Source organism: Ziziphus jujuba, chromosome 1 (genome assembly GCF_031755915.1).
Source record: "Ziziphus jujuba cultivar Dongzao chromosome 1, ASM3175591v1".
NCBI classification, from domain to species: Eukaryota; Viridiplantae; Streptophyta; class Magnoliopsida; order Rosales; family Rhamnaceae; genus Ziziphus; species Ziziphus jujuba.
Window position 1 is genome coordinate 9,788,368 of NC_083379.1, and position 27,481 is coordinate 9,815,848.

Genomic DNA, 27,481 nt, shown 5'->3' on the forward strand with positions numbered 1-27,481 from the left:
GAAAACACATGCCATAAGGAGCAATTTTTCGGTCTCTGCAAACGGCAGTACAATGATCACAAGGATGTTGATCAAGATCGAAGACTTTGCATGAGCATGTTTTTGATTGGAGATTAACTGTACCCCTCAAACTCCCACCTTCCACAAGAAATTCATGCATATTAATAGCTTTCACACGTAGTCCGATGGACTCTAAATTTCGTAGTTTGAGTTGCTCTTCCATATGGTCAGTCACAGGCTTTGTCAATTTTGCACCTGCAGTACGTCGCTCATAAAACCACCTTTGCAGTAAATCCCGTATGTGCTCTATTAATGCTACTATTGGCATCTCTCTAGCATCTAGCAGAATGCCATTCAAGCTTTCTGCAATATTGGTGGTCATGATAGTGTATGTCAGGACCCGTCCAGAATTCCTTCCCCGGAACCCTAGACAGCCTTGATCCCAGGGAAACCCTACCGAACTCTCCAATGGAAAATCCGGCAGAGCCTCCCCTAAGGGATTTACTTACCACAAATTAGCTGCACTGAAAACACACTTCTAAAAACATCCCCTTATTCCTCCCACAAACTACAAATTGATTCCACAAATTTCAGCACTTCAAAATAAAACAACAGCAGCAATCCAGTGCAATAAAGAACAACTACACGTCCAATACAGTATACAGAGCATTATACAGATACATGTGGAATTTATAAAATGACGGATAAAGAAACAATACAAGACAGAGAGGAAAAAGGGAAGAAAAACTTCTTGAACCTTCGGCAACGAACTGAGATGTTGGGCTCGCCCCGGACAATCAACGTCTCCAACCTGGACCTAGGGGAACAGAATTTAAGAGTGTGAGATGCTAATCATCTCAGTGAGTGACCCTAACTACTATACACCTTTAATAATCATAATATAAAAATAAAGGAATTTAATTAAGCAATACCGAACAATTAAATAAATAAATATTTGAAGTAATAATTTCTCTCAAAACCCTCACTATTCACTCTGTTTGAAATGTTCCCCTTTTAAAACATTTTCACAAAACCCTTGTACGTACTTCCCAAAAACCAAGGAACCAAACGAATTAATAAACAACAAATAAACAAATAAATAAATACCCCAAATATAAATATTCTGTAATAAATTATAATAAATAATTTTTTTGAACACCTTTGGGGTTTTAAACTTTAATTGCAATTTACACCGACAATTACACCTGACGCACCACACCATATACCGGTGATGCCCTCCGATACCCAGCATCCCGAGCACCGACTGGGGGAAGATTAAAGAGAGAAACCTGCAGTGGTCACTTCGGCGTCCCGACAGTACCGACTGCTAAAAAAACCATCACCCGGCCAAGGAGGGGGGCCGCTGTGCACAACAATAACCTTGCCTGCCCACGGTCCAATGGCAACTCACGGGTGAAGTAATAACCGCACGCTAAACCACATAATAACCGCGTGCTAAACCACGTGTCCATACACCATACACCAGAACACCAATACTGTATGAGTGCGTCTAAAAATAAACATAAATAACCAACCGTACCGTTTTTCCAAAAACCACCGTGGGAAGTATACCAAATTTTCACAAAACACCATCCCATATATTTTTATTTAATAACCCGGTACGAAACATTGATAACCAACAAACCACAATTTTCTCAAAGTACGAGATGCAACCATAAAAATACCGCGGGCATAATTTATAAAATTTAAACAAATATTTTCGTAAAATATTTAACCCAATTATGCCCGGAAAATAAATTTTAAAAACCACGTACAAATACTACCAAAATACACATTGCTCATGCATAATAAATTAAACCATAATAAAATAATAATCGGGAATTTCTAATGATCCCAAAATTTTCATTTATTACCAATGGGTAAATATATATATAAAATAATATTTTTTTCGATTATATTTAAAATACACCACATGAGTACAATTTTACAGATATCAAATTAATACCACATAAATACAATTAATTACCCCAAAAATATTTTTAAAGGTAGATCACTCACCTGGAGCACGCAATTAACCCACGATCCACTACGGGATCAATTCTACGACTCACCGGTGCTCCTAGAACAAAATTAACAGACAGTCAAATAAATTAATATTTTAATCGGGTAAATAATACCCGGTACCCGGGGGGTCAAAACACAAACTTTAACCAAAATGATCGAATGATATACCGAATCGAAGCTCGTGGAACGAGGATCACCAATCCGGTCTCCGTCGACCCCAATTCCGCCGGAGGTGGCCGGAATTTGGTTGGAAAGTTTCGGCCGGTGTTCACTTCCGCATATCTCGCAAACCGCTTCGAATTTCTGGGATTGAAGGTCATTTTTGGATTCAGAGGACCCAAAATAGGGGGATAGGAGGCTCAATTGGGAGTGGGCTGGCCGGAAAACACAAGAAAAGAGGAGAGAGAAACTTGGCCGGCCGACGGCTTCTCCGGCCCGATCGGCGCGCGTCCGGCGGCGGCTGGCCGTGAACCTTGGCGGCCAAGCTCGCGAGGTGGCGGGCTTCCTTGGTGGCTGGCGCATGAGGGCTATGGGTGGCCGGAATTTGAAACACAGGAGAGAGAGGGACGGTCGGGAGAGAAGAAAGAAAAGCTGCGTGTGTGTGTGTATTTCGGGGAAGAAGAAGGAAAAAAGAAAAAAAATGAAAAAGAAAAAGAAAAAGAAAGGATTGGTGTTTTCCCACGTGGGGAAAAGAAAAGAAAAAGAAAAAGAAAAAGAAAAGAAAAAGGAAAAGAAAAAGAAAAAGGAAAAAGGAAAAATAATAATAATTAAAAAAAAATATTATTATTTAAAATAATAATAAAAATAATTTGATTTTTAAACATGGTTGACATGTGGCTTTTCATCATGGTGACACATGGCCACCTTCATTGAGTCACACGTGGCACATCGTTATGTGTGTAAAAATAATATTAAAATAATACGATATTTGAAAAACTTTACAGATCCATAACTTTCAAACCACATGTCCAAATCGGATGTACCGCTAGTCTACGGACTCGTATCGATGAGCAATTCACAACCATGCATGAGTCAACGCTCAACCTTGCATGAATAAAAAGTCAACTCCGGCACCCCTTGGACAGTTTGGACCTCAACTTGTTTTGCTCATAACTTTCAAACCGTAGCTCCGTTTTCAACGTGCTACCAGTCTACGAACTCGTGCCAACGTGTACTTCGTAACGGTACCTCAGTCAACCTAGAATTTCAACCGGATCAAAAAGTCAACTTTTGACCCCTTCGGTCAACGGTCAACAGTCAACCTCGGTCAACGTGCAAAAAATTTCCGACATGGTTCGGGACGGGGTGTTACAGTGTACCTTCTACATGGACAAAGAGAACATGCCCACCTTGTAGGGTCACATGATCGAATGTACTGGGCAGCCCTACTGTTTTTTGCCTCAATTTGCCCCATATAAAACTCAAAATCTTCAACCAAATATGCACTAGCTGCGAGCATGAAACATTGTATTATTGATTCATCTTTCGCATGTCCATTTGCTTTAATATTTCTGCTTATATGGTACGTGCACAACGCATGGTATGCATTGGGAAAAACTTTGCGTAATGCCCTTTCAATATCGGGGTGTCTATCACTCACAAACACCAAATCTGGAAAATCTCCGATGGCATCCTTCAGGTTTTGGAAAAACCATGTATATGCTTGCTCGTTCTCTCCATCTCCAATGCCGAAAGCCAAAGGATATATTTGCTTATTGCCATCCATGCCCGATGCAATATACATGTACCCTTTGTATTTCCCTTTCAATGTAGTTGCATCAACAGCCAACACGGGTCTTATGTGGGATTTAAATCCCCTAATGCTTGCTCCAATCGCCATAAAAAAATATACAAAATTGTTATTATCGTCTGTTTTGATACGTGTAACAGTCCCAGGGTTCTTCGACACTAACTCATAACAGTAGGCAGGTAACTTATCAAAATTCTCCTCTAGAGATCCCCTAACATTGTTAAGTGCATACTCTTTACCTCTCCATGCTTTGTTGTAGCTTATATTCACCTCATATTTCTGCAAAAAATCATGTTGAATTTCTTTGGGTTTGTAAACACGTGCAATACCTTCATATTTAGATTTGATACATTGCCCGATAACCCGGCTACTGGCTTGCTTGTGTTCTCGATGCACGATATCTAACGAGCAACTATGTACATTATCAAAAATTCTCACAACAAATATTTCTCCATTTTTAAATGTGGTTGCACGTAGTCGCCATTTACAAGTATTTTCCAAGCATACAACCTCATACCATTGTGTAGTTGACCGTGTCACCTTGAACTCCTTATTTTCTCGCATGCAATAGATACTTAGTTTATTCTGTAGGTCACGTTTGTTGCGAAATAATTATCCAACTACTATGCTCTCACAGCCAGTGAACTTTGACGAAAATATGGCCATAGAACCACTTCTGTTGCTCGATGATATGTGGTCACTTGTAGCACGATGAACCCTAACATCATCAACTCCTTCATTGTTCATTTCAGGATGCATATCATTATCATTGTCCGGCAACTCATGATCAAAATCTACATCATTATGATCAACATCATCCCCTACTGCATTGTAATTCTCATCATGATCAATATGATGCAACTGCTCATACTCCTCATCATTAGGAAACCGTTCAGCATAGTCACCTCCAACATCAACTCTTTCGTGGATGTTAAATGATGTACAGGCCCCACGAACATCAACTTGATCTCTAAATTAAGTTTCTTGAACCATAATTTCCTGAGATGTAGCCTGAATAGGTTCAGTACCGGAAGCTTGTGATAGACAAGCGCCAATTGGAGGACAAGAAAAAGAATGAAGATTACTCCCACTATCCGAAGCAAATGCTGTTTGATGAACATTTCTACATACATGTTCAACTTTCGAAATCACCTCAACATACAATGGAGGCCGCATCATTGTCATCCCTCCATTCCTCACTTCTTGAAGAAACCATTTCACATCCCTATCACATCGTATTTCTGTAGGATCCAACTTTTTTGCACATCGTCCATATATCCATTTTAGCTTTAGCAAATATTCATTTCGATCTATCTCAATAGAATTGAAAATCTCATCCTCTAACTCTGATTTTGTGCATCTCTTGCCGACGGAAACCATTACATTTTTACCATTTCGATATTCCCAATCACCACTATCATTTTGTACCAATGTTCCATTGTATAAAACTGCAATTACAATGTCATCATCTTCCATTTTACTACAAAATTAAATGAATAACATTAAACTAAATCAATAAATATATAAAATTTTGAATAATACTAAACAAACATATATAACTGTATTAAAAAAGTTGATTCTGTTTTTTTTTTCGGCCAAATATAGCTTTTTCCTACTAGCGGAAAATTGGCGGAAAACTGGCGGAAAATTGGCGGAAAACTGGTGGAAAATTGGCGGAAATTTTGCGAAAACTGACAAACTGGAGGAAATTTGTAACACCCCGTCCCAAATCGTACCCGAATCCGTGCACGTTGACCGAGGTTGACTGTTGACCGTTGACCAAAGGGGTCAAAAGTTGACTTTTTGACTCGGTGGGAATTTCGAGTTGACTAGGGTACCGTGGCGAAGTGCACGATGCCACGAGTTCGTAGACTGGTAGCACGTCGAAAACGGAGCTACGGTTTGAAAGTTATGGACGAAACAAGTTGCGGTCCAAACTGTCCAAGGAGTGCCGAGGTTGACTTTTTGTTTATGGGGAATTGAGCTTTGACTCATGCATGGTTGTGAAGTGCTCGTCGATACGAGTTCACAGACTAGCGGCACGCTCAAAACGGACATCCGGTTAAAAAGTTATGGACGTTTGAAGTTTACCGGATACCGTATTATTTTAATGTTTTTTTGGGTCAGTGAACAGTGAAATGCCACGTGTCAACTTCTGATTGGTCCACGTGGCATGAACAGTGTCACGCAGGGTTTTAATTTTGAAAAACTCTCGGGGAAGAGAGAGAGAGAAAGAGAGAGAAGAGAGAGAAAGAGAGAGAGGAGAGAGAGAGCCACCGCCGGCCACCGGAGTTTTCCACTGTTCCGGCTGAGTTACTGTACACGCACCGGACAGAAAGCTTGCCCACCTCATTTCCGGCAAAACCTCCAAGTTTCATGGCGAACGGCCGCCGGACGCGCCCGGATCGGACGTCCGAAGTTTGGCGGCGATTTTTCCCCTCCACCGCCGGCCACCGCGAATCGGCACTGTTCCGGCCATTTTCCGGCCACACGCGCCTGACAGCTTTGATCCTCTCCTCAAGTCCGGCCTACCCACCAAAAATCACGGCCATCGGACCACCGACGCGCCGGGATCGGAGCGTTTTCCGGCGAGGGGTCAAAAATCTTCAAACGGTGATTTCTCCGCCGTCCGACCTCCGTTTTGCTCACCGTCGGTCCCGTTGGATTTCTCTCCTCACGATCTACAAATCTGCAAAATTTCACAGCAAACGGCCACCGTCGAAAAATACTGTTCCGGTGACTGTTGCCGGTGACGTGGCGGCCCGCCGGAAAATACTGTTCCGGCGAGTACCCGAAAATTCCGGCCAGCTCAAGTCCGTAGTGTTCGACCTCCTGAACCCAAATCCGACTTCCGTTTCCGCCAATTCGCGACGGTTTGGGAGAATTGCGGAGCCGAAACTCGAAAAGCTTTCCGGCGAGATTCCGACCCCGTCGGGTTCGATCACCGGAAAGTAAGACCGAATCCGTGATCCTCATCACACGAGCTTCGATTCGGTATATAACTCGTAACCCTTAGATGTCGCTTGGTGTTCGCTCCCCGGGTATCCATTTGGGAATTACCCGGATAAAATATTAATATTTTTGGTTTGTGCACTGTGGTTGTTTAGGTGCACGCGCGAGTAGTGGAGTGGATCCCGAGGAGGATCTTAGTTGATTTGCGCTCTCCAGGTGAGTGACCCACCTTCAAAAATTATTTTGGGCAATTAATTAAATTTAATTGGTATTTAATTTAGTATTTAATTACGCTCATGTGGTGTGGTTTAATTATGGTTTTAATGCGGTTTAATTTAATTTATTTGTTATGCATGAGCAAGGTATGTTTCGGTATTAATTTTACGTGGTTTCAAATGTGATTTCTCGGGCATAATTGGGTTAAACATTTTGTGAAAATTTATAAATTATGCCCGCGGTATTTTTATGGTTGCATTTTGTATTTCGAGAAAATTGTGGTTTGTTGTTATCGCTGTTTCGTACCGGGTGATTGGATAAAATATGTGGGATGGTGTTTTGTGAAATTTTGGTATACTTCCCACGGTGGTTTTTGGAAAAACGGTACGGTTGGTTGTTTATGTTTATTTTTAGACGCACTCATACAGTATTGGTGTTCTGGTGTATGGTGTATGGACACGTGGTTTAGCACGCGGTTATTATATGGTTTAGCGTGTGGTTATTGCTTCACCCGTGAGTTGCCATTGGACCGTGGGCAGGCAAGGTTATTGTTGCGCACAGCCGCCCCCCTCCTTGGCCAGGTGATGGTTTTTAGCAGTCGGTACTGTCGGGACGCCGAAGTGACCACTGCAGGTTTCTCTCTGTAACCTCCCGCCAGTCGGTGCTCGGGACGCTGGGTATCGGAGGGCATCACCGGTATATGGTGTGGTGCGTCAGGTGTAATTGTCGGTGTAATTGCAAATAATGGTTTAAACCCCAAAGGTGTTCAAAATTTATTTATTATAATTTATTATATTTTTATTATATATTTGGGGTATGTAATTATTTAATTGTTGTTGTTAAATTATTTAATCCCTTGGTTTTTGGGAGGTATGCACATTGGGTTTTGCGAAAAGGTTTTAAAAAGGGAACATTTCAAACGGAGCGATTGGTGAGAGTTTTGAGGGAAATCATTATTTTCCAAAGGTTATTATTATTTATTATTAATTGTTGGTATTTGTTCCACTCCTTAATTGTTATTATTTTATTATTATTATCAAAAGGTGTTCAGTAGTTCGGGTTACTCACGGAGATGATTAGCATCTCACACTCTTAAATTCCGTTCCCTTAGGTGCAAGTGGTGGTAGACGTTCTTCCGGAGCGAACCAAGTTTTCCGCTGCTGTTGTGTTTCGAGAAGTTTCTTTGTACTCTTTCATTTCAGTGTATTATTTCTTTCCAGCCTTGTTGTATTTCTGTTGTTTAGCACTTCTTAAAGCTCTGTATACTATTGGAATACTTCTGTTTTATTTATGCACTGGACTGTTGTTGCTTTGAGAAGTGCTGGAATTTGTGGAATCAGTTTGTAGTTGTGGGAGGAATAATGGGATGTTTTTAGAAGTGTGTTTTCAGTGCAGGTAATTTGTGGTAAGTAAATCCCTTAGGGGAGGCTCTGTCGGATTTTCCTTTGGAGGGTCCGGTAGGGTTTCCCTGGGATCAGGGCTGTCTAGGGTTCCGGGGAAGGAATTCTGGACGGGTCCTGACAAAATTGGCGGAAGTTCATCTTTTTCGCCAAATTTCCTCCGTTTTTACTGTTTTTCGTGATTTTTCAGTTTTACACAAAATTTCTCCCATTTTCAAACCATATGCCACCTAAGTATCTTTAAAATCACATATAACATCTCATAAATTAATTTCTTGCATACCCATATCAAATAAAAAGCTTAAAAAACCCTAAACTAATAAAACTTACAAGAAAAAAGAGAAAGAGAAAAAACAAAAAAAACACATATTTCCTTACTTTCATCTAATAAGAAAAAAGATAAAATTTTTACCTGATTTTAGTTTGAGATATGAGAAAATACAAAAAAATGAGAGTGAGAGGCGATGAGATGCAAAGAGTGACCTTAGAGAAACCCCACGAACGGCTGTGTAGAAACCCCACGAACTGCTATGTAGAGGAAGAAAGGAAAGGGTAAAAAAAAAAACTTTTTGCGTAATTTTCAATTTTATCAAGGGTATTTTTGTCCTAAGGTGGTTAGTTTTTTAAAAAAAAAAATTTTGCTATTTTTCTAAAATGGAGTTGTAAGGTGGCTATTTATCGAAAAAACCCTTCCAGTGCATATCAAAGGGTGAAACGGGGAATTTTCGTAGCTCAGGCACCCCTATAAGAAAAGGCTCGCCGGTCACCTACCTCTTTAAAGTACAATGGAACTTGTGGAATTTGTTTACGAAAAGGACGTTACAATGTAGCACTGGCACTTTAACTTCAGCAGGTTCAATGAAACGTTTTTTCATTGTCTCTATTCAAGTCATCAACCTTTTTTCTTTTTTCCTACGAATTGATGAGGGTGTGCAACCCCTTCTGTCCAGGCCCAAATAAAGTTCTAATCCAAAACCAATTGATAATAGGTGATGTAGCCAAGGCCTAAATAAGATTCTAATCCAAAACCCATTAACAATAGGTGGTGTAGCTAATTTGAATTATACGGTGAATTCTCTTTAAGTTATTACCCATATGGACTTTGTTTGCTTTTCTTCAACAAGAATGTTTGTTAACTCCACCAATTCCAAATTTGAGGAAGTTGGAAGTTGTTATGCATATAACGGGTGAGAGGCAACTAAACACATTTCCACATCAAAGATCAGGGCAAGGGGTCCAAATAAAAACAAAGCAACAACAAATCTCTAAGCAAATGTCACAAATGACAGTGTGTTGGAGATCCACTGGACCGGACTGGAAATGGTCCTCGGCCTATTCACCTCAATTTAAATGGGCCTCTAATATCAGCTCTCATGGATATTCCAGGTAAAAAGTATGAAAAGAAAGATTCTGGTCGTATAAGTAGATGTTTCCACACTCCCTTTTATTGTTTTAATCGAGACTATGAGACAATCAAGCATCAATTTTGCCTCTCTTTTCTACGGGACATTCATATATCGCTTAATCAGAGTTCATAATCGAAGATGATGAGGAAATATCTCCCGCACATATTTCACTGATTTCGGTGGCTTCAATAGCATTTGTCGCACTGCTTTCGTTGGCTTTGGCTTGGGCAATGGGCTAGTTTGGAAAAGACGAGCTTCAATGTGAGATATACTTTAAACGGTTAAACCACAACCTTTTATTAACTGCAAGCGCAAATTAAGATCTTTTCCACGAAAAGAGAGATTAAAGTAACTCTTTCTTTGATGTTTTCATGGAACAGAAAAAAAAGAAGGTAAAAGAGGGCCTCTCACCCTCAGCAAAAAAGGTCAGTGAAAGATTTGTTTTTGGAATAAATGTAAGAAACTAGAACTTATACATGTCAAACAATACAAACATCAATTCAACACAAATACTGAATTGAACACAAGATTTATTGATCACGAGAGTTCTGATGCTATATTAAATCGCAGTTTCTTAAAAGCTACAATAGATAAAATGCGGACCCAACATTGTATATCAAGTTTTTTTCCAATAAGTTTTAACAAAGAAATGAGGATTGATAAAGGGAATTTTGGGACAGTTTACAAGGTTAATTTTCATGTCCTTAAATGTTGGCAAAGAAACTTGAGCTTTGAAGGGCAGGGGACATTGTTCTGCTTAGAGTTTTTTCATATACAAAAAATTTGTGAATTGCATCATACAGGCTCAACTGTCAAATCATATTTTAGCTGTGAAGAAGTTTTCCAGTCTTCGTAATGAAGGAATTAACAAAATTAAAAGTGAATTTTATACCTTAAAATCACAGACATGAGAACCCGGTTTGACTGATATTTACAATGGAAAGACACCTATTTGCTCAAATATCTTGTTTGGTGCGTACGCATTTTTCTACCTACCATCATATATAGCTCTGAAATAACATGCAAAACTTATTGTATGAAAATGGAGTAGGGAATGTGAGTTTTCCATCCGGCCATACAAGTTATATAAGAATAAGACAGTGGCTTCTAATTATTTGCAGAACCAAAACCCAGAGACAAACTACATTGAGGAGCCAGATTTAAGGTATGCCGAGGAATTGCAAGATGTTTGAATTATCTACATGAGAACTCTGAACTGTAGATGGTACATAGGGGTATTAAATCTGCTAATATCCTTCTTGATGATGCTCTAAAGGCTAAGATATCGAACTTTAGGAATTCAATCCTTTATGCAGAGGATGAACAGGACAATGAATTTAAGGTCATCAAAGTAGACGCATCACAGTAAGTAAATAAATAACTAGTACCCCCTTTGAACTTAGTCTTAATTTGTCAATGAAATAGCTTTTGAATTTTACACATATAATCAAATTAGAAGAGAAAGAATTAGTATTATAATAACCAATATTTCTGGATTGATACAGTGGATACCCGGCACCAGAGTACCCAAGTTACGAAACGATATCACAAAAATACAATGCCTATAGTTATAAGGTTGTTGTTCTTGAAATTGTTAATGGGAAGACAAATGAAGGACATAAATTCAACCAGAAGCAGCGTGAATTTCTTGTAGAGGACGTAAGCGAGCACTTAATATAATGATAATGACTCGGTACTGATTAATTTGATAGCTTTGTCCAAATATATATTGCAGGTTTGTGTTGTAGATTTAAATAATAAGCTAGCTGGAGTTGGTGGATATAATAGTCTGTCTGATTTTGATAGAGAAAAGGCCAAGATCATCTTAAAGCTAGCAGTGAAGTGCACCACTATATCCACCACTGTCAAGACCTACAATGTCTCGATGTTGTAAGTGTTCTTACTGGTAAGAAATCCATTGACGACACTTGCAAGCGTTCCTCCACAGATAAGGCCTTCCAAGATCTTTGCAAAAACTGCTTCAAACCTCTTCGTCAAGACGATGCTATTGTTGGAGATCATTAACAACCAAGGCCTTTGCTTCTTTGATGATCTCCAGGCTGTAGCTCTTTCTTTCAATTGTGTGTATGTTTCTAAAAATAACAAATTGTTTGTGTATGAATTTACCTTCGTTTGGTATCATTTTTAATTTTTTATGCTTTTCTTTTTTGTGATAATGTTTTTGGTTTTCTCTTTTTTTTTTTTTTTCATCTTATAAATATTTTGAATTGTTTTCGATTTATTGTTTTTGTTTTTTCTTTTTCTTAGATCTTGTAGTTAATTTGTTTACATTTAGTAGTTAGGTGAGAAGTCTAACTGTTATTTAAGATACAGATTCAACTATGAAAAACTAAAGTAAAATCCTCCCTTAAAAGAAATTGAAAATACGAAACAAAAAAAAAAAACATAAACGTTATAAAAAGAGCACTTAATTGGGATGAAATTTATATAACAATTTTTAAAGAAAACACTAATTACAAAGTTTCAAAAAACCATGTTGATACAAAAGTAAAAGTTAATAAATTTAAAATAAACCACATGTGCTAAGAGTATGTGATAATAAAATAAAACATGTTAGTTTAATTTGAAAATAATAGCTTAACCTTTTTATTTCCTATCAAACAAAGTTGCTTTAATTGATATATCTTTTATATTTTAAATTAATTCATAATTTATAAGATTGTGAATTTAAAGTATAAAAAAGTTATTATATATGATAAATAAAAATAAAAATATATAAAACAGTCTTTCTTTTTTTTTCTCTCTCTTGTAGAACTATAATTAGATCTAAAATCCAAAATGAACAACCCCAAGCAAATTAGGCAAAGGTAGTCAATTGTTGACTAAAGGATTAATGTCCAATGGGATTAATTAACCAGTATTGGACAGCTGGGAATTTGTCAGGTTTGGACGTAATTTTTTGGTTTTTGCACATCATTAGCTGCCTGAATTTATGGATGGTTCAAATCGAGTTGATACTGTTTGGTAAAAGGAAAAAGAAATAAACTTTTTTTATTAGATAAATAAGATAAATTTTCTCTTTTAATTTGATATTCCTTGTTCACAAATTTTAGAACCAAATTAATTTCTATTTAAATTTAATTAATAAATTACTTATATTTTAAAATTTTAAAATCTAAAATTTTGAAATAAAATAAAAAATTATCATAAATGTAAAAAGGTATTATTGTAAATGATAAACAATAATAATTTCCATCGGAAACGTGGGTTCCAGCTGTTTTATTAACCTTCATTGTTGCATTCAATTTCTAACCTACTCTAACAAAAACCAAAAGGTTGAATATCTTACCAAGTATTTATCAAAAAAAGAAAAAATTCTTACCAAGCAAACAGTCTCTGTCCAGTGTCTACCTAAGTATATTGCCTGGTTTTGCATGCAAAACCACAGCGCCAAACCCCATCCAAACCCCCAAAAAAACAATTAATGTGACTGAGCGTTACTGTTCCGGCTTCCAGTCGCCACGTTCAACCGCCAGCTATAAAGACAAGACCAATTACCACCTTGGTGGACAGCCGTCTAATCGCAGAAATTCATAATTGCCGTCGAAATTATAAGGCTGGTGTCTGGTAGAAGATTTTTTGAGAAAATTTCAAGCAGTTGATTTACTTTGATCCTGTCCTGTTCACTTATTTCGGTTCTTCTTTTTTTCTTTTTTCTTTTTTTTTTTTTTCAATTATAGTAATAGGATGATGATGATTTTTTTATTAAGCTAGCGCCTAATACCACCTTGTACCTCCGATTTTGGGAAGTAATGGGACACATTAAGTAGAGATTGAGAATTACAGAGTCTGGTGGAGATCAATTAACGTTAATTATTCACGTTTTCGACACAACAGCAGTGAATGATTTTTTTTTTTTTTTTTTTGGCTAAGAATCCCACAACAGCAGTGAATTATTAATGAAATAATGTTGAGGATATTATAGTTCCTTTAGGACAAGTGAACAGCACACGGCAGGCTGATAATTTTTCTTTTCTTTTGTTTGCAACAAGGTTTATTTTGAAAAAGGCATAAGAATTTTTCCAATAGTAGATTTTTCTGGAAGTTGCTTCTTTTTTTTTTTTTTTTTTGGGTAAATGCGTTAGAAAGTCATTGAATATTATATATATAATATATTGAAGCATTGGAAAGTCTGTGGATTTTGTATGAATTTAAGAGATAAAATTACATTAGCGAAAGTTCGATATGCTTTTGTTAATAAAATCCTAGATTTACATTGTAGATAATAAATAAGTGCAGTTTTGGTTAAATTTAATGAAAAAAAATATGAAAGGGTCAAAATCTAAACTTTTTTAAATTTATATTATTTGTTATTATTAGTAAGTCTCACTGATGAAATTATTACTAAGTATAGCAATTCCTCATTGACATATTTAACCATACATGGATTTTTTTAATTTTAAAAAATTAATTTAAATTTTAAATTTTTTAATAATTATTGAAATCATCATATGATATATAAATTCCATTAATAATGATTAACAAAATTAATAAATATTATTTTTCAGTACGAGTTGATAGTTAAGATCTAAATCAAATATTCTTCTTCTTAAGAGTCAGTACCGAAGACAACTCGGTGGATATTATAATTAGGACGATAAATAAGAGCCAAAAGCCAAAATGGCCAACCCACTGAAGCAAAGCAAAGGACAACCGGCTGCTTGCTTGATGGTTGGAAGAACGAATTGAAAAGATATTCTTAAAAAAAAAAAAAAAAAAAAAAAACCTATTATCTAACTCACATATTAAGCATAAAATTAATAGTGATCAATTTTATTTGATATTTAGAGATCAAACAATTCTTTTTGAAAACTTAAATTTTTCTTAATTTATGTAGAAAGTATCAATTCTAATAATTTTGGATGCATCATTTAATTTATATCTATTCATTGACACGTTGTTTTTGTTGTTTTTTCCCCTTTTTTAGTATTCCCCCCACTATACGCAATTTTAATTAATACCGATTGATTTATATTTCAGTTCACTATTTTATGTTATTAATTTATAAGCCTAAAAGAAATTTTTACAAAGGAAAAACTAAGAAAAATATTGAAGATATCAAAACTATTAACATGTGTGATTGTTTCATTTGTTTATATTTAATTTATCTTAATTTGAATGCATATGGAAATTCAAAATTTATTTGTTCAAATTTAGATTATATTTTTTTAAAATAAAATTGTAATCTAAATTTATAATAATAATAATAATAAGATTATATTAAAATTTAAAGATTTTTAAATTGGATAAATCAGATATTGCCGTAATGCGATAAGAAGGATTTAAAAAAAAAAACAAAATCCAATATTCAAAGCGTAACGTGGCTTTGGATAATGGACCTTATCAAGACAGCCCGGGGGCCCATAGACCAATGGCTAGATCCAAATCCTTGTATCAATAAAAGTCCTTTTCATCAAAATCCGCGGTTCAAATTTGCATCGGGAAACGTGGATTCCAGGCTCTCACATTGAATGATAAGTATAAAGCCTTTGTCGGTGCGTTCAATACCTTGCCAAGTAAGCAATCAATTTTGCCTTTCTACCCCCCGTTTACGTTACCCGGTTCCCACCGTAATTTCATTTCTTACACAACACAAAAACCGCAGCGACCCCCAAAATTCCATCCTGAACAATCCCCACAAAAATTTTTCACGCGTCCGTTACTGTTTCCACACGTAATATCCATCAAGCGCCAAGGGCAAACTCGACCCCACAACAACTCTCCGCCCCCTTATCCCACGTCTAAAAAGTCTTAACTACCAGCTATAAATACCAATCACCACCTCTCTCTCTCTCTCTCTCTCTCTCTAACAAATATCTATCAAATTCGCAGAAATTCATCAAAACCAATGGCTACGATGCGTCCTCACAGTTTCCTCATTCTCATCGCTCTTCTCCTTCCGTTTATGGCCGTCGCCGCTCGGAGCAAGGCGTTGGTCGGAGGTTGGAGTCCGTTGAAGAACCTGAATGATCCGCACGTGCAAGGGATCGCGGAGTTCGCGGTGTCGGAGTACAACAAGCAATCGAAGGCGGAATTGAAGTTGGATAAGGTCGTCAAGGGCGAGACTCAGGTCGTCTCCGGCACCAATTACCGCCTCGTCCTTGCCGTGAAAAATGGGGCTAAATCGGAGCGTTATCAGGCCGTCGTTTGGGAGAAGCCTTGGGAGAATTTCAAGAAGCTGACTTCCTTTGACCCTGTTCACTAATGTAGGATGCCTAATCTCTCTCAATCTACTTCTTTTTTTTTTTTTTTTTTTTGGTATGTTTTGGAGGAAGATAGCGCGTAATATAATGCCTCTGGTTGTAAGAATTTACAGAACTTGTTATTATTAAATAAAAAGTTTGAGAATTATTGTTTGATGGGTGGAGATCAATTTTGTGGATTTTTCATTTTTTTTTTATTTAATTTTGAAACTTGCTTGCACATTTCCTTGTGATTACCAGCCAGATATTAGATCAAAGTTGTTATAAAGTTTCATTCAATACAATGATATCTGTTCTCAACACAAAACTCATTCTTCAGTTTTGCTTGAATCATTGAATCCTTGCTTCACGGTCTCTAACACTCAGCAGAAAAGTCCAATGAGTGTTTTAAGCCTATTATTAATCAGGATTAACATAATTAATTTTTTATGAAATTATTCACATTCTCTACAGTAATGAATTCTTAATGAAAAATAATAATGTTTAGTTATGGGCGGGATTTATTGCTGGTGTGGTAGACCCATGGTACGTACGTGTCAAGTTTTAACTTTCCGATTATTTTGCCGAAATATGTGTCTAAATTAAGGAAATACATAAAAAAATAACATTAATAATAATAAATAAAAATTGTGAGTTCTGATTCCTTCTTTTTTCCCTTTTTTTTTTTCCCTTATTTTTGACTTTCTTTACTATTTTTTTTTTTTTTTTTCGTAAAAGACTTTCTTTATGATTATGAATTAGTAGATGTAGATATATGGGATATTCTTGTCTCTTTTAGACAAGTGGCAAAACATGGCAGGTTGATAATTTTTTTTTTCCACCAATGTTTTTCTTTTCTTTTTTTTTCTTTTTTTTTTTTGGGGGGAAATAGTACCAAGGTTTATTTAGAAAGGCACAAAATTTTATTATAAGGATTTTTTATTTTTTTTAACAGTTCGGAGAGAGAGCTAAACAACAACTAGATCTAACCAAAAAAAAAAAAGTCTACTTATATTTTATAATTAATGGAAATTGAAAGGTCTCTAGACTCAGTATAAATTTAAAAATTAATATTGTTGGAAGGTCTCGATTCAATATGAATTTAAAATTTAATATTTACAATTGTTGTAAGTATATATGTGTTTTTCTTATTATTATTATTATTATTTTATTTTTACAAGTATATATGTTGGATATCCTTTAGTCAACAATTTGCATATTATCTACGGAACTTCATGGAAAAATATTATTATTATACATCTTTCATTTGACAAGCAAATGAATATTAAAGATAGACAAGTGCAAATTTGGTGGATTCAATGAAAAGATATCAATCTGTCAAATCCTAAATTTTTTTTAATTGGTTGGTACTTAAAGAGATATAAAATATTCTTGTTTGTAATTATGATATAGCAATCACCCAAATCAATTGAGTGGGATCTTATAGTTGGCACTTTGGTGTGCATCGTTTTAAGGTTTTTGGTGAAAATATGATGAAAGAATATTGCAACAAAGTTCGTCGTAGGTTATTTGAGATGAATATTGAAACACTTTGCTATTTCAATTCCAAACCAACTACTGCTCCACTAAATTTTTAATCTTTAAACTGTTCCTTTTTTTTTTTTTTTTTTGGCCCTTTTCTTTTTGATTCAATCATTAAACAAATGGACCAACACTAACGACTTTCCTTGGACCATATTCCACAACATAAGATTGTTGAACTCAACATTATGATTAACAATGCAATTAACATGGATGTTGACATCTTCTAAGCCTTCATGCATCATATTCACTAGTATTCACCGCAACCTTTAGGATATATAATTAATTGTATAAATTTCCAACACAAATTTAGAACATGAAGAAGCTACAGCTCCTAATCTTATCCAAAAGAGTATCCTCTAGAGCCATAAACCCACATTAACAAGAAAATTGATTTAACATTGGCCACGTACGTACGATACAACTACCTCCAATAAGTCCTTCGCGAGCACCGACCTTGTTAGAGATGTTGATGCGTGCAAGTTGCAATAACAATATCCATCCATCACTACTAATTAATTTCATTGTCTCTCATCTAAATATTGGACCTCAAAATCCAGAAAATCTTATATGAAACATTACCTGCCTCATCGCCCTAAGAATTGAATTTTTTATTTTGTTAAAAATTAAGCTTGTTTCTTGGCTTTTGTGCTCCCAGCACGCTTTCTTCTGTTGTGGGTTTGGGTTGTGGCTTTTCCATATCTGTTATTATGATTATGAGCTTGAAAATAAACATTTATCACTTCCTATAAAGCCATCTCCCATTAATTTAATAGATCTTGGTAAAAAAAATTTAAGAACAAAAACAAGGCCGGAATTTGATTTTTTTTTTTTTTCCAAACAAAAATATGGTCGGAACTTCAACAACATCAACTTAAAATTCCTCAATCTTGTCCATCCGTCTACTCTCTGATTATCAATCTCCAAACCAATACCATAATTAGCTTCAATTCTTTTTATCCAGAATCTACTAATCATTCCTTCAAAACAGCTCCTTATATATATATATATATATATATATATATACACGGAAATTCTATGATGAGGACGGTCCGCATAAAGACCGCAGTATTAGTGATGATTTTTCATTGTATTAATGACAGTTTCTTAAAAAATCGTCACCAATACTATAAAAAACCGTCACCAATACTGTGGTCCGTATGAGGACCGTCCGCACTATAGACGGACTATATATATATATATATACGGTGATTGATATTTGTTATGTACCAAAGTATTATTACTGTTTTTAACCAAATTATGGTTTTTGACAAACTACATCTTAGTTGATAATTTTGTTAATACAAAGACTTAAAGTTAATCAGCTATGGAAAATTAAAATTAAACATTTATCGATAATTGATGGCTAGAATGATTCATCAAAATTTTTTGTCAAATATTATATCATATAGTACTCATTCATTTCTAAATGTTTATTCAAAATATATGATTTCTAAATCTTTGCAATCAACCTGTAACGAGGAAGACAATGTTTTCAATGCCTTCACTCATCAATTAATGCATCATAAACTTTGAATCGAGTTCGATTTTGATCTTTCTATAACGAATTTTTCCAACTCAAGTCTAGACCATGAAATAGCTCCTAAACTTCATCTTCACATGAACTATGCCCCGATCTGATAGCTAGCCCCTGATATGCAACAAATGAAATTCTTTTAACTATTGGCTAGCTAGATTTTGCTTTCCGAAAGAAGAAAAGAGACATGAAAGTAAGTGAATCCCAACACAAAGAAGAAAAAGAGGCACAAAAATAAATCATGTATTATATCTGAAACATGACATGTGTTTAGACTTTTGATATCCACCAATTAATGTGGCGAACAAGCTGTTTTGGAAACCATTATAAGCCTATTTAGCTTCCACCATTGTCTGCTTATAATTATATGGAAACAAACACCTCATACCACATGTATGCAAGAATGAGGGACCTAGCCAGCTTATTTGTTATTTATTCCAAACCATACAATGAAAAAGCTTAACCCAATTTCCTTAGTGGGAAATAAAAATAATTTTAGAAATTTGAGAGTATTGGATATATGTGACAATATGCACCCATAAATAATTGAAGTCATCAAATTTTTCGACATAATCATGTTACTTTCCACATATTTGATACAAGGAAATACGTAATCTAGCTAGCTAAAGGTTATCATACCACGTTACAAATATTAATAAAAAAAATATATTAAAAATAAATAAAGGAGCTCGGGAAGCATGAGAAAATGATCATAGACGTTAAGAGGGGATCGATGGAGATCTCGGAAAGCATGGGGTTTAAGTAAGTTGAAAAGCAGAAAATGCATTGAATTGAGTGGTGAAGGCATGTGAATGAAAAGGTGTAAAGGGGCTTGACCCAAAGGCAAGTTGGGCAATATACCCATCAAAAAGCCTACACGCATCTATTTCAACACCCATACATTTCATACCATTTTTGGGCTATTTTTTTATAAAGTTTATCACCGCCCATGGATCCCCCAGAAAGACTATCTGCTTTTTTTGCCAATTTTAATATTTATTTTTTAATTACCAAAATTAAGTATTTATCTTTTCTTTTATTATTATTATTATTATTATTATTTTCACCTTGATAACCGATGAGTGGAACCAGTTTACTATAACATCAACTTGAACAAATTTCTGGTACTTTGGGAGTATCAACTCCCTTCTCGAATATACTGGTGTATTGTTGATTTTTTCCTTCAATTTAGACTTGAACAGTCTTGAACTCTCAAGAAGATGCTGATTTTAGCACAATATGAGAAAAACAATGACGTTACTATAATTAAATTGCAAACAAATATATATATTTATCACTATTTCTGATCATTTTTCATTGAATCAAACAGCGACATGATAATTTAATTGGCAAATATATTTTTTTATTTTTTTTTTGTTTATTTTAATCAAAACAAAATAATAATTATCATGTCAGTCGATAATTTCATATCTAACCTGATGACTGACAATACTGACAAATAACTATATCCATGGTAATCTTTCTTGACAAAAAGCTGATTATCCTGTAAGTACCACTTCTGTTTTGTATTTGGTAGGCGTGGCATGTGATGTGAAGCAAAAACGAGGCATGTGAGAGAGGAAAGTACCATACATACATACATACATACATATATATATATATATACACATACTTTGACACTTCTATCTAATTACAGAGGTTAGCCACTTTGCTTGTTCATGCATTATGTTTTTTTTTTATTTTTTAATTACCTAGATCATCTGCTCTTATAATTTTTTTATTCACAGGAAGTACACCCTTTTGTCTTTAATTAATTCATTTTCAACTCCACTTTCAAGTGGATTTCATTTTCTATATTTGGCTCATTTAACTAAGTGGTTCATCACTTCTAACCAATATTCAATCAAAAATATATCAAATAGCTTCAAATACAATTATCTTCTTCTTTTTCTCTTGTAGTTCATTCTCTACATATACCTATATTTTTCTTTTTCCTTTTTCTCAACAATGAATAAATGTATTAACTTCTTTCAATTAAACTCAAGCATATGACCCAAAAAAAAAAAAAAAAAATCACTTGTATGAAACCGTTATATAGATGACATAGATTGTAATGTGATAGATTATCCACAAATAAACATTTAATAAGTATTCTATGAGGTGGAATATGTTTTATTCGCAATGTATTAATGTAATTATAGATTATTAAATTTATGTAATTGTGAAAATAATAAAGGATAACATTATGTCACTGTTTTAAAGGTTTATTTTTAAGCCAATATGTGGGTGCCACTTGTCACATATTCACTGCACCCGCAACCATATAATCACTCACTCCGCTCTACAGCTCCACTCATCTCCGCCACCCAATGCCTACCTGAGATTTTAACGACCTACCAACGGTTGGAGAGAATCCCAAAGCAGAACTGTCAGATGGCGCCAAATTTATGCCAATTTTTTTTTTTTTTTTTTACACAATAATTTCACTGTACAGATATTTTATTATTGAGAATAAAAAAAAAAAAAATCCAAAATTAAAAAATTAATGAGAGAGAGAGAGAAGGGAAAAAAAAAAGAAAAAAGAAAAAAGGGGGAAATACTAAGGTCGTCCTGTATCTCACTCATTTCCTCTTTCTGAGTCGCGCTTAAATCAGGTTGATTTTGGGAGCAGAGAAACCCTAGGAGAGAGAAAAAATTTTAAAAAAGAAAAAGAGAAAAAACCACAGAAAAGCTCAGTGCTTGGAGACGAAAGAAGAAAAATAGGAAACTGTGCCCCAATACAAGGGGCGGTTCGGAGTGCCTCGGCGGAGGTCGAGGGGCTCTCGCTATCGCACTCCAAGTCGCAGAAACAACAGCCTCCTTGCCAGCCCCAAACTGTGAGTTTAGAGTCATCTCCGAGCACCAAGAAAATGAAGGGCCTCTTCAAGCCCAAGCCCCGCACTCCTGTCGATGTCGTCCGCCAGACCCGCGATCTCCTTATGTTTGCCGACCGCATGTCTGATACCCGTGAGGGCAAGCGCGAAGACAAGGTCCGATTTTTCTCTTTACCCGATCTAATCCATTTCCACTTCTCCTTTCCCAATTAGGTTTTTGTTTGAATTTTTTTTTTTTAATATTTTTTTAACTGGATCCGAATTGGTGGTCATTTTGATGAGCTTTGTGCTGGAAAGGGCATAGGGATGGGTAAAAATTATTCAGATTTCCCTTCTTTTTTTTTTTTTTTGTTTGTTTGGTGTTTTAGTTTATGAATTGGATATAAAGTTTTTAACTTTTGAGAAGTAGTTGAATTGGGCATTGTGAAAGATCCAATTTTTGAACTCCTGATTGGATTGGGTATTGAAGCAATTTAGTCTCTGTATTCGACCATTCTTCAATTTCTTTGTGTTGCCAGTAAATCAGCTTTTAGTGCGTGAAAAAGTGTTTTTAGTATTTTGTTACAGTGGCCATGGATGCGATAATGTGAGAAATCTGCGGATGCATGAATTAGAGCTCACTGAATTTGACTATTACGGGAAAAAGTAGAAATATTTTAGTCTCTGTTTTTCTTTTTTTTTTCAAATCACGCAATTCACTTATTTATGTGAATGTACAATTTAATATGCAGCAAAACAAGCATAAATAGTGATGATATGTGTGTGCAAACTTCCCTATTATTTACTTAATCAATTTTTAATGTGTTTTTGCTATTTGATAGAAAAGTTTAACCTTTCCTTTATTGTGGCATTACTGGCAGATGTTAGAATTATCTAAAAATATCAGGGAGATGAAGTCAATTCTTTATGGCAATAGTGAGTCTGAGCCAGTCTCAGAGGCCTGTGCACAGTTGACCCAGGAGTTTTTTAGAGAGAACACACTTCGTCTTCTAATTAGGTGTCTTCCAAAATTGAACTTGGAGGTAAGCATGAGAAGAGCACCTTGGGTTTATTTATTGTCTCTAAGTTAAATTAGTTTCTCTCTTTCTTTTCTATGTGGTATGTACTTTTCAGTTTCATGTGCTCCCCTAAGGGATATATTGATTAGCAATTTGTATGTTCATCAACATGTTTGGCTTGATGACGTTAGGACATGCAATTTCCAATCACTAGGCTTATTACTAGTTAGTGTTTTTATGGTGTTGTCAGTTATCCTGACAGCATTACCTTGTGCAGACCCGAAAAGATGCCACTCAAGTTGTTGCAAATTTACAACGGCAGCAAGTTCATTCGAAGTTGATTGCATCCGACTATTTGGAAGCTAACATTGATTTAATGGATACTCTGATATCAGGGTAAGGACCTATTATATTTAATCTGCTAAAATTTGAGAAGTTTTATCACAATAATGGAAATTAGAGGAACTTTTTAATTTACATACTGATTTGTGTCTTAACTTTCTCTTCACTTATTTTCTCTTTTGGCATGGGTAAACTGTCTTTCACATTTCCTTTCATTATTACTGTTTTGTTTCCTACTTCTGGTGGTAAAAAGTATTGTTTGAATTATGGATACTGATGGACTTCAAGCTCAAAGAAGAGTTTCCCTGGACTATTCATTTGTCACCAAGTTCTTTGTTTTTCTGGAGAAAAATGTTAGTATCCTATTATGATGTATAAGTTCAGATTGAAGTTCCTTTTCTTGTATCTGGATATTTGATTAAGTTTGAGCTACTAAGTGATGATGCGAAAATGTTCCACAGAAATAGGGAGGTTTCAGAAGTCTTTGTGGTTTCATTAAATTGGAAATAGACTGTTCATTTATGTTCATGCCTAGAGCACTTGAGGTATTGGATTGATATAATCACTAAATAATTCACTATTGTATAATATGCTACATTGCCTTTTCTGCCGTGAAGATTTAGATTTACAATTGTCTGAAGGTGTTGCTAACTGAAGATATACATATATATATATATATATATACATGTAAATGGACTTAAAGTTTTCAAAATATGATTACTTGTTCAAATACTGAGTGATAGTCCTGTGATGATGTTATATCTTGTTCATATAGGTACGAAAACACAGAAATGGCTTTACATTATGGTGCAATGTTGAGGGAGTGTATACGTCACCAAAGTGTTGCAAGGTAAGGAAATGAGTCGATCAGTTTAATTTGCAATTTCACTTTTCCTGTTCAAATTTATGTGCTTGACTGCTTGTGAGAAATATAATATTTTATCCTCTGGATCAATGTTTTTCCTCATTGATGGATTTATGTTTTATCATGGTCAGAGACATTAGCATGTCTATTGGTTTACCAAGTATAAGTAATTCTTTTTGGTGAATATCAAGTATAAGTGATTGGAAAATGTTAAATGGTTATTGATTAATGACAAGCATTTTATATTTCATCCTACAGGTAATTAAACATGGCATATAAATCTTGTCAAGATATGATAATAGTTTCAGGAATTGCTTAACTGTGGAAATCTCTCTACTTATGAGCCTTTTCTCATTTGTTTGCAGGTACGTTTTGGAATCAGCACACATGAAGAAGTTCTTTGATTATATACAACTTCCCAATTTTGATATTGCTGCAGATGCTGCGGCCACATTTAAGGTTAGCTTAACCCAATAGAAGTATTGATTAATAATCTCGCTGTCTCTCTCTCTCTCTCTCTATATATATATATATATATATGTGTGTGTGTGTGTGTGTGTGTGTGTGTGCGCGTGTGTGTTTCTCCCTATGTGTGTGTGTGTGTGTGTGTTTCTCCCTATATGTATATATATATATATATATATTTATATATGTGTGTGTGTGTGTGTGTATTTATGTATCTGTTTTCTTATATTCACAAAACCAACCTACTCAGTGGATGGAATCTGGTAAATGCAATTACTCCAGCTCTATTAAGGAATTCACTGTGACTCACTGTTCAAACTGAACAGGCAATTGTTGCTACATTTTGTTTCTAAAGAATGTCTTCCAATTTCCAAAAATATGATTGTCCATAATATTCTTACTCTATAAAATGGTTATGAGCATGGTAGAGCAAATATTGGCCTACTTCAATATGCTCGTTGAATTTTTCTTTTTGTACTTTTTTCTTGATTTTTTGTTAGGTGCTTGAGGGTTTTGTACTTTTATTCTTCAAGTCATGTAGTTGTGTTGCCATTGCATTAGGATTGATATGATTTTCTTGCAGGAACTCTTGACAAGGCATAAATCTACGGTAGCTGAATTTCTTTCCAAAAATTATGACTGGGTTAGTGTTGCTTTTCCTTTGTTTACATAAGTAAATCTCTTTGTGTGTTTCCCTTTTGATTTCTGTTTACAACCTCACCAGACACAAACCCACATATGTGCAATGAGAAGCATGAATAATATACTTGGTCGAGAAATTATAATTAAAGCACCTGATGTGCTTTGTTTAAAATATAAAATTCTAACAATTTAAATTGCCATTAAGGATAACAATTGTTATATCTTTTGCCAAATTTTTTTTTTCTTCTTTGCTGCCCTCGTTTTACTGAACTTTTCTGTTGCTGTGTCAATATCTTTTTAGGTTTCTGTTTGACCTGACTTGACATTCTCCAACTCTTTTGCTGGTTTCAGTTTTTTGAAGAGTATAACTCCAAGCTACTGGAGTCTACCAATTACATCACCAGAAGACAAGCTGTCAAGGTGTGTAAGATACTTGACTTTTGCCCTGTTATCTTTAAATGTAAAATGAAAAAAGTTAATTTGTCAATATATTGAAAACAATAAATATCTTTTCTGAATATTGAGAGTTCGGTTCCCTTTCTCCCACAAACCCAAAAACTAAAGGTTGGCTTGTCTATTAGATTGTTATCAGTTAGAGATAGGCTGTGCCATTTGTGTAATTGCTGTTTCAAAGCTGACCAATATAATGTTTTCTGATATGGCTTCTTTCTTAATCACAGCTATTAGGGGATATGCTGCTTGATCGTTCAAATTCAGCAGTAATGACTCGATATGTGAGCTCAAGGGACAACTTAAGGATTCTTATGAATCTTCTCAGAGTATGATCTACTTTCAAAAATTGCTTGATATTAATTTTCTTGACAACCTTCCCTTGTCCTTTTATTTTCTTCATGGAAAGTACATTATAAATCTTCCCAAAGCATTATGATGCTTAATGAGTGCTTTAACTTTTCATTAGCTAGACCTCCTCCCCCCATAGGGATGCACAACGCAAAAAGAGAAGAGGATAAGTTTGTTTGAAGTTCTTTTGTTAGCTTTTTGATGATAACTTTTTGGGTGGTCAAAAAGCAATGTTCTCAATATTATTAACTACAAAAAAAAGTGTTGAATGGTATTTTCCTTCCCCCCCCCCCTTTGCAGGAATCGAGCAAGAGCATCCAAATAGAAGCATTTCATGTGTTTAAGGTAGGAAATTTTGTATGAAGCCGTCTTTATTCATTGGTGAATGTTTAAGAGTTCCTTAAGTTCTTTGTAGTTAACATGTTTAAATTTTACAGCTATTTGCCGCTAATCAAAACAAACCTGCTGATATTGTGAGCATCCTTGTGGCAAATAGAAGCAAACTACTGCGTCTCTTTGCTAATTTCAAAACAGATAAAGGTACATAATCATTTATAAATAATTATTGTAACAGTCTGCCAGGCACTTGTTTATACCATTCTGGCATTTTGTGTTGCAGAGGATGAACAGTTTGAAGCAGACAAAGCTCAAGTGGTGAAAGAAATTGCTGCCCTTGAACCTAAAGAACGCACATGATCAAGCTTTTGTTTGCATGAAGAGTTGTTTGTGCAATTCAAATATAATGTTATAGCTCCTATGGTCTTCGACATGGGGCACTTTCCCTACTTGAAAATGCCCCATGTTTCTTTATTTCTGTAAGTCCTCATTTGTAGTTAAAGGCTGCTATAGAATTGAATACGCTTTTGTAAAAGGTAGATAAATAAATTGATGATATAAGTTAAATGCAGAACTTGGGTGAAAAGGGGTCATTGAATGTTTTACCAGGAAGTTTGTTCTTCTGTTTGATATTCTCTGATTATCACCGTTTGTTGTATATTTCTTCAATACCATTGTCCTTCCTCTGTGCAAGCTTCTTGAACTTATGAAAGTTTGTTGTATGTAAAAGGATCGAAGTTAGCTGAAATAAATATTTATGTAGAAAAGTAAAATGAAGTTTTCTGTGTTTTTTTTTTTTTTTTTTTTTTTCCCCTGCTTCAATATTTGTATACTGGATTAGACTTGGGAGTCGAAAACAACTCGTTAGAGCGATTTATAAAAAACACAATTTTAAAGCATGATACCACATCAAGATGAAAAAATCCTAGGTACCCAAAATGTCATTTAACTGAAAAGATCCGAGGATCTTTAAATCACATTTGTGAAACTTGACTACTTCATCTTTTAAGACCTAAAAAATGAAAAAAAAAAATTACTTTATTTCACGGAAAAGGCAAAGGAGAATAAAGGTCACTGTCTACTTTCAAGCAAAATTATTAAAAAATTAAAATAAAATAAAAATTAAAAATTGAAAAAAAAAAGGTCACTGTCTAGATGAGGGATAGA

General features: G+C 35.0%; 2 protein-coding genes across 2 annotated transcripts; both read left to right on the forward strand.

Moving 5' to 3' along the window:
• Window positions 1-15,544: 15,544 nt before the first annotated feature.
• LOC107435197 (cysteine proteinase inhibitor 1) lies at window positions 15,545-16,129 on the forward strand. The gene has a single exon (XM_048467687.2). The coding sequence runs from the start codon at window positions 15,619-15,621 to the stop codon at window positions 15,973-15,975; it is 357 nt and encodes a 118-aa protein (XP_048323644.1). The 5' UTR covers window positions 15,545-15,618; the 3' UTR covers window positions 15,976-16,129.
• Window positions 16,130-21,601: 5,472 nt separating this feature from the next.
• Window positions 21,602-27,091, forward strand: LOC107434857 (putative MO25-like protein At5g47540). The gene is made up of 11 exons (XM_016046351.4): window positions 21,602-22,021; window positions 22,726-22,887; window positions 23,141-23,259; window positions 23,981-24,055; window positions 24,436-24,529; window positions 25,119-25,178; window positions 25,529-25,597; window positions 25,858-25,956; window positions 26,279-26,323; window positions 26,416-26,518; window positions 26,598-27,091. The coding sequence occupies exons 1-11, from the start codon at window positions 21,902-21,904 to the stop codon at window positions 26,672-26,674; spliced, it is 1,023 nt and encodes a 340-aa protein (XP_015901837.1). The 5' UTR covers window positions 21,602-21,901; the 3' UTR covers window positions 26,675-27,091.
• The last annotated feature ends 390 nt before the right edge of the window (window positions 27,092-27,481 follow it).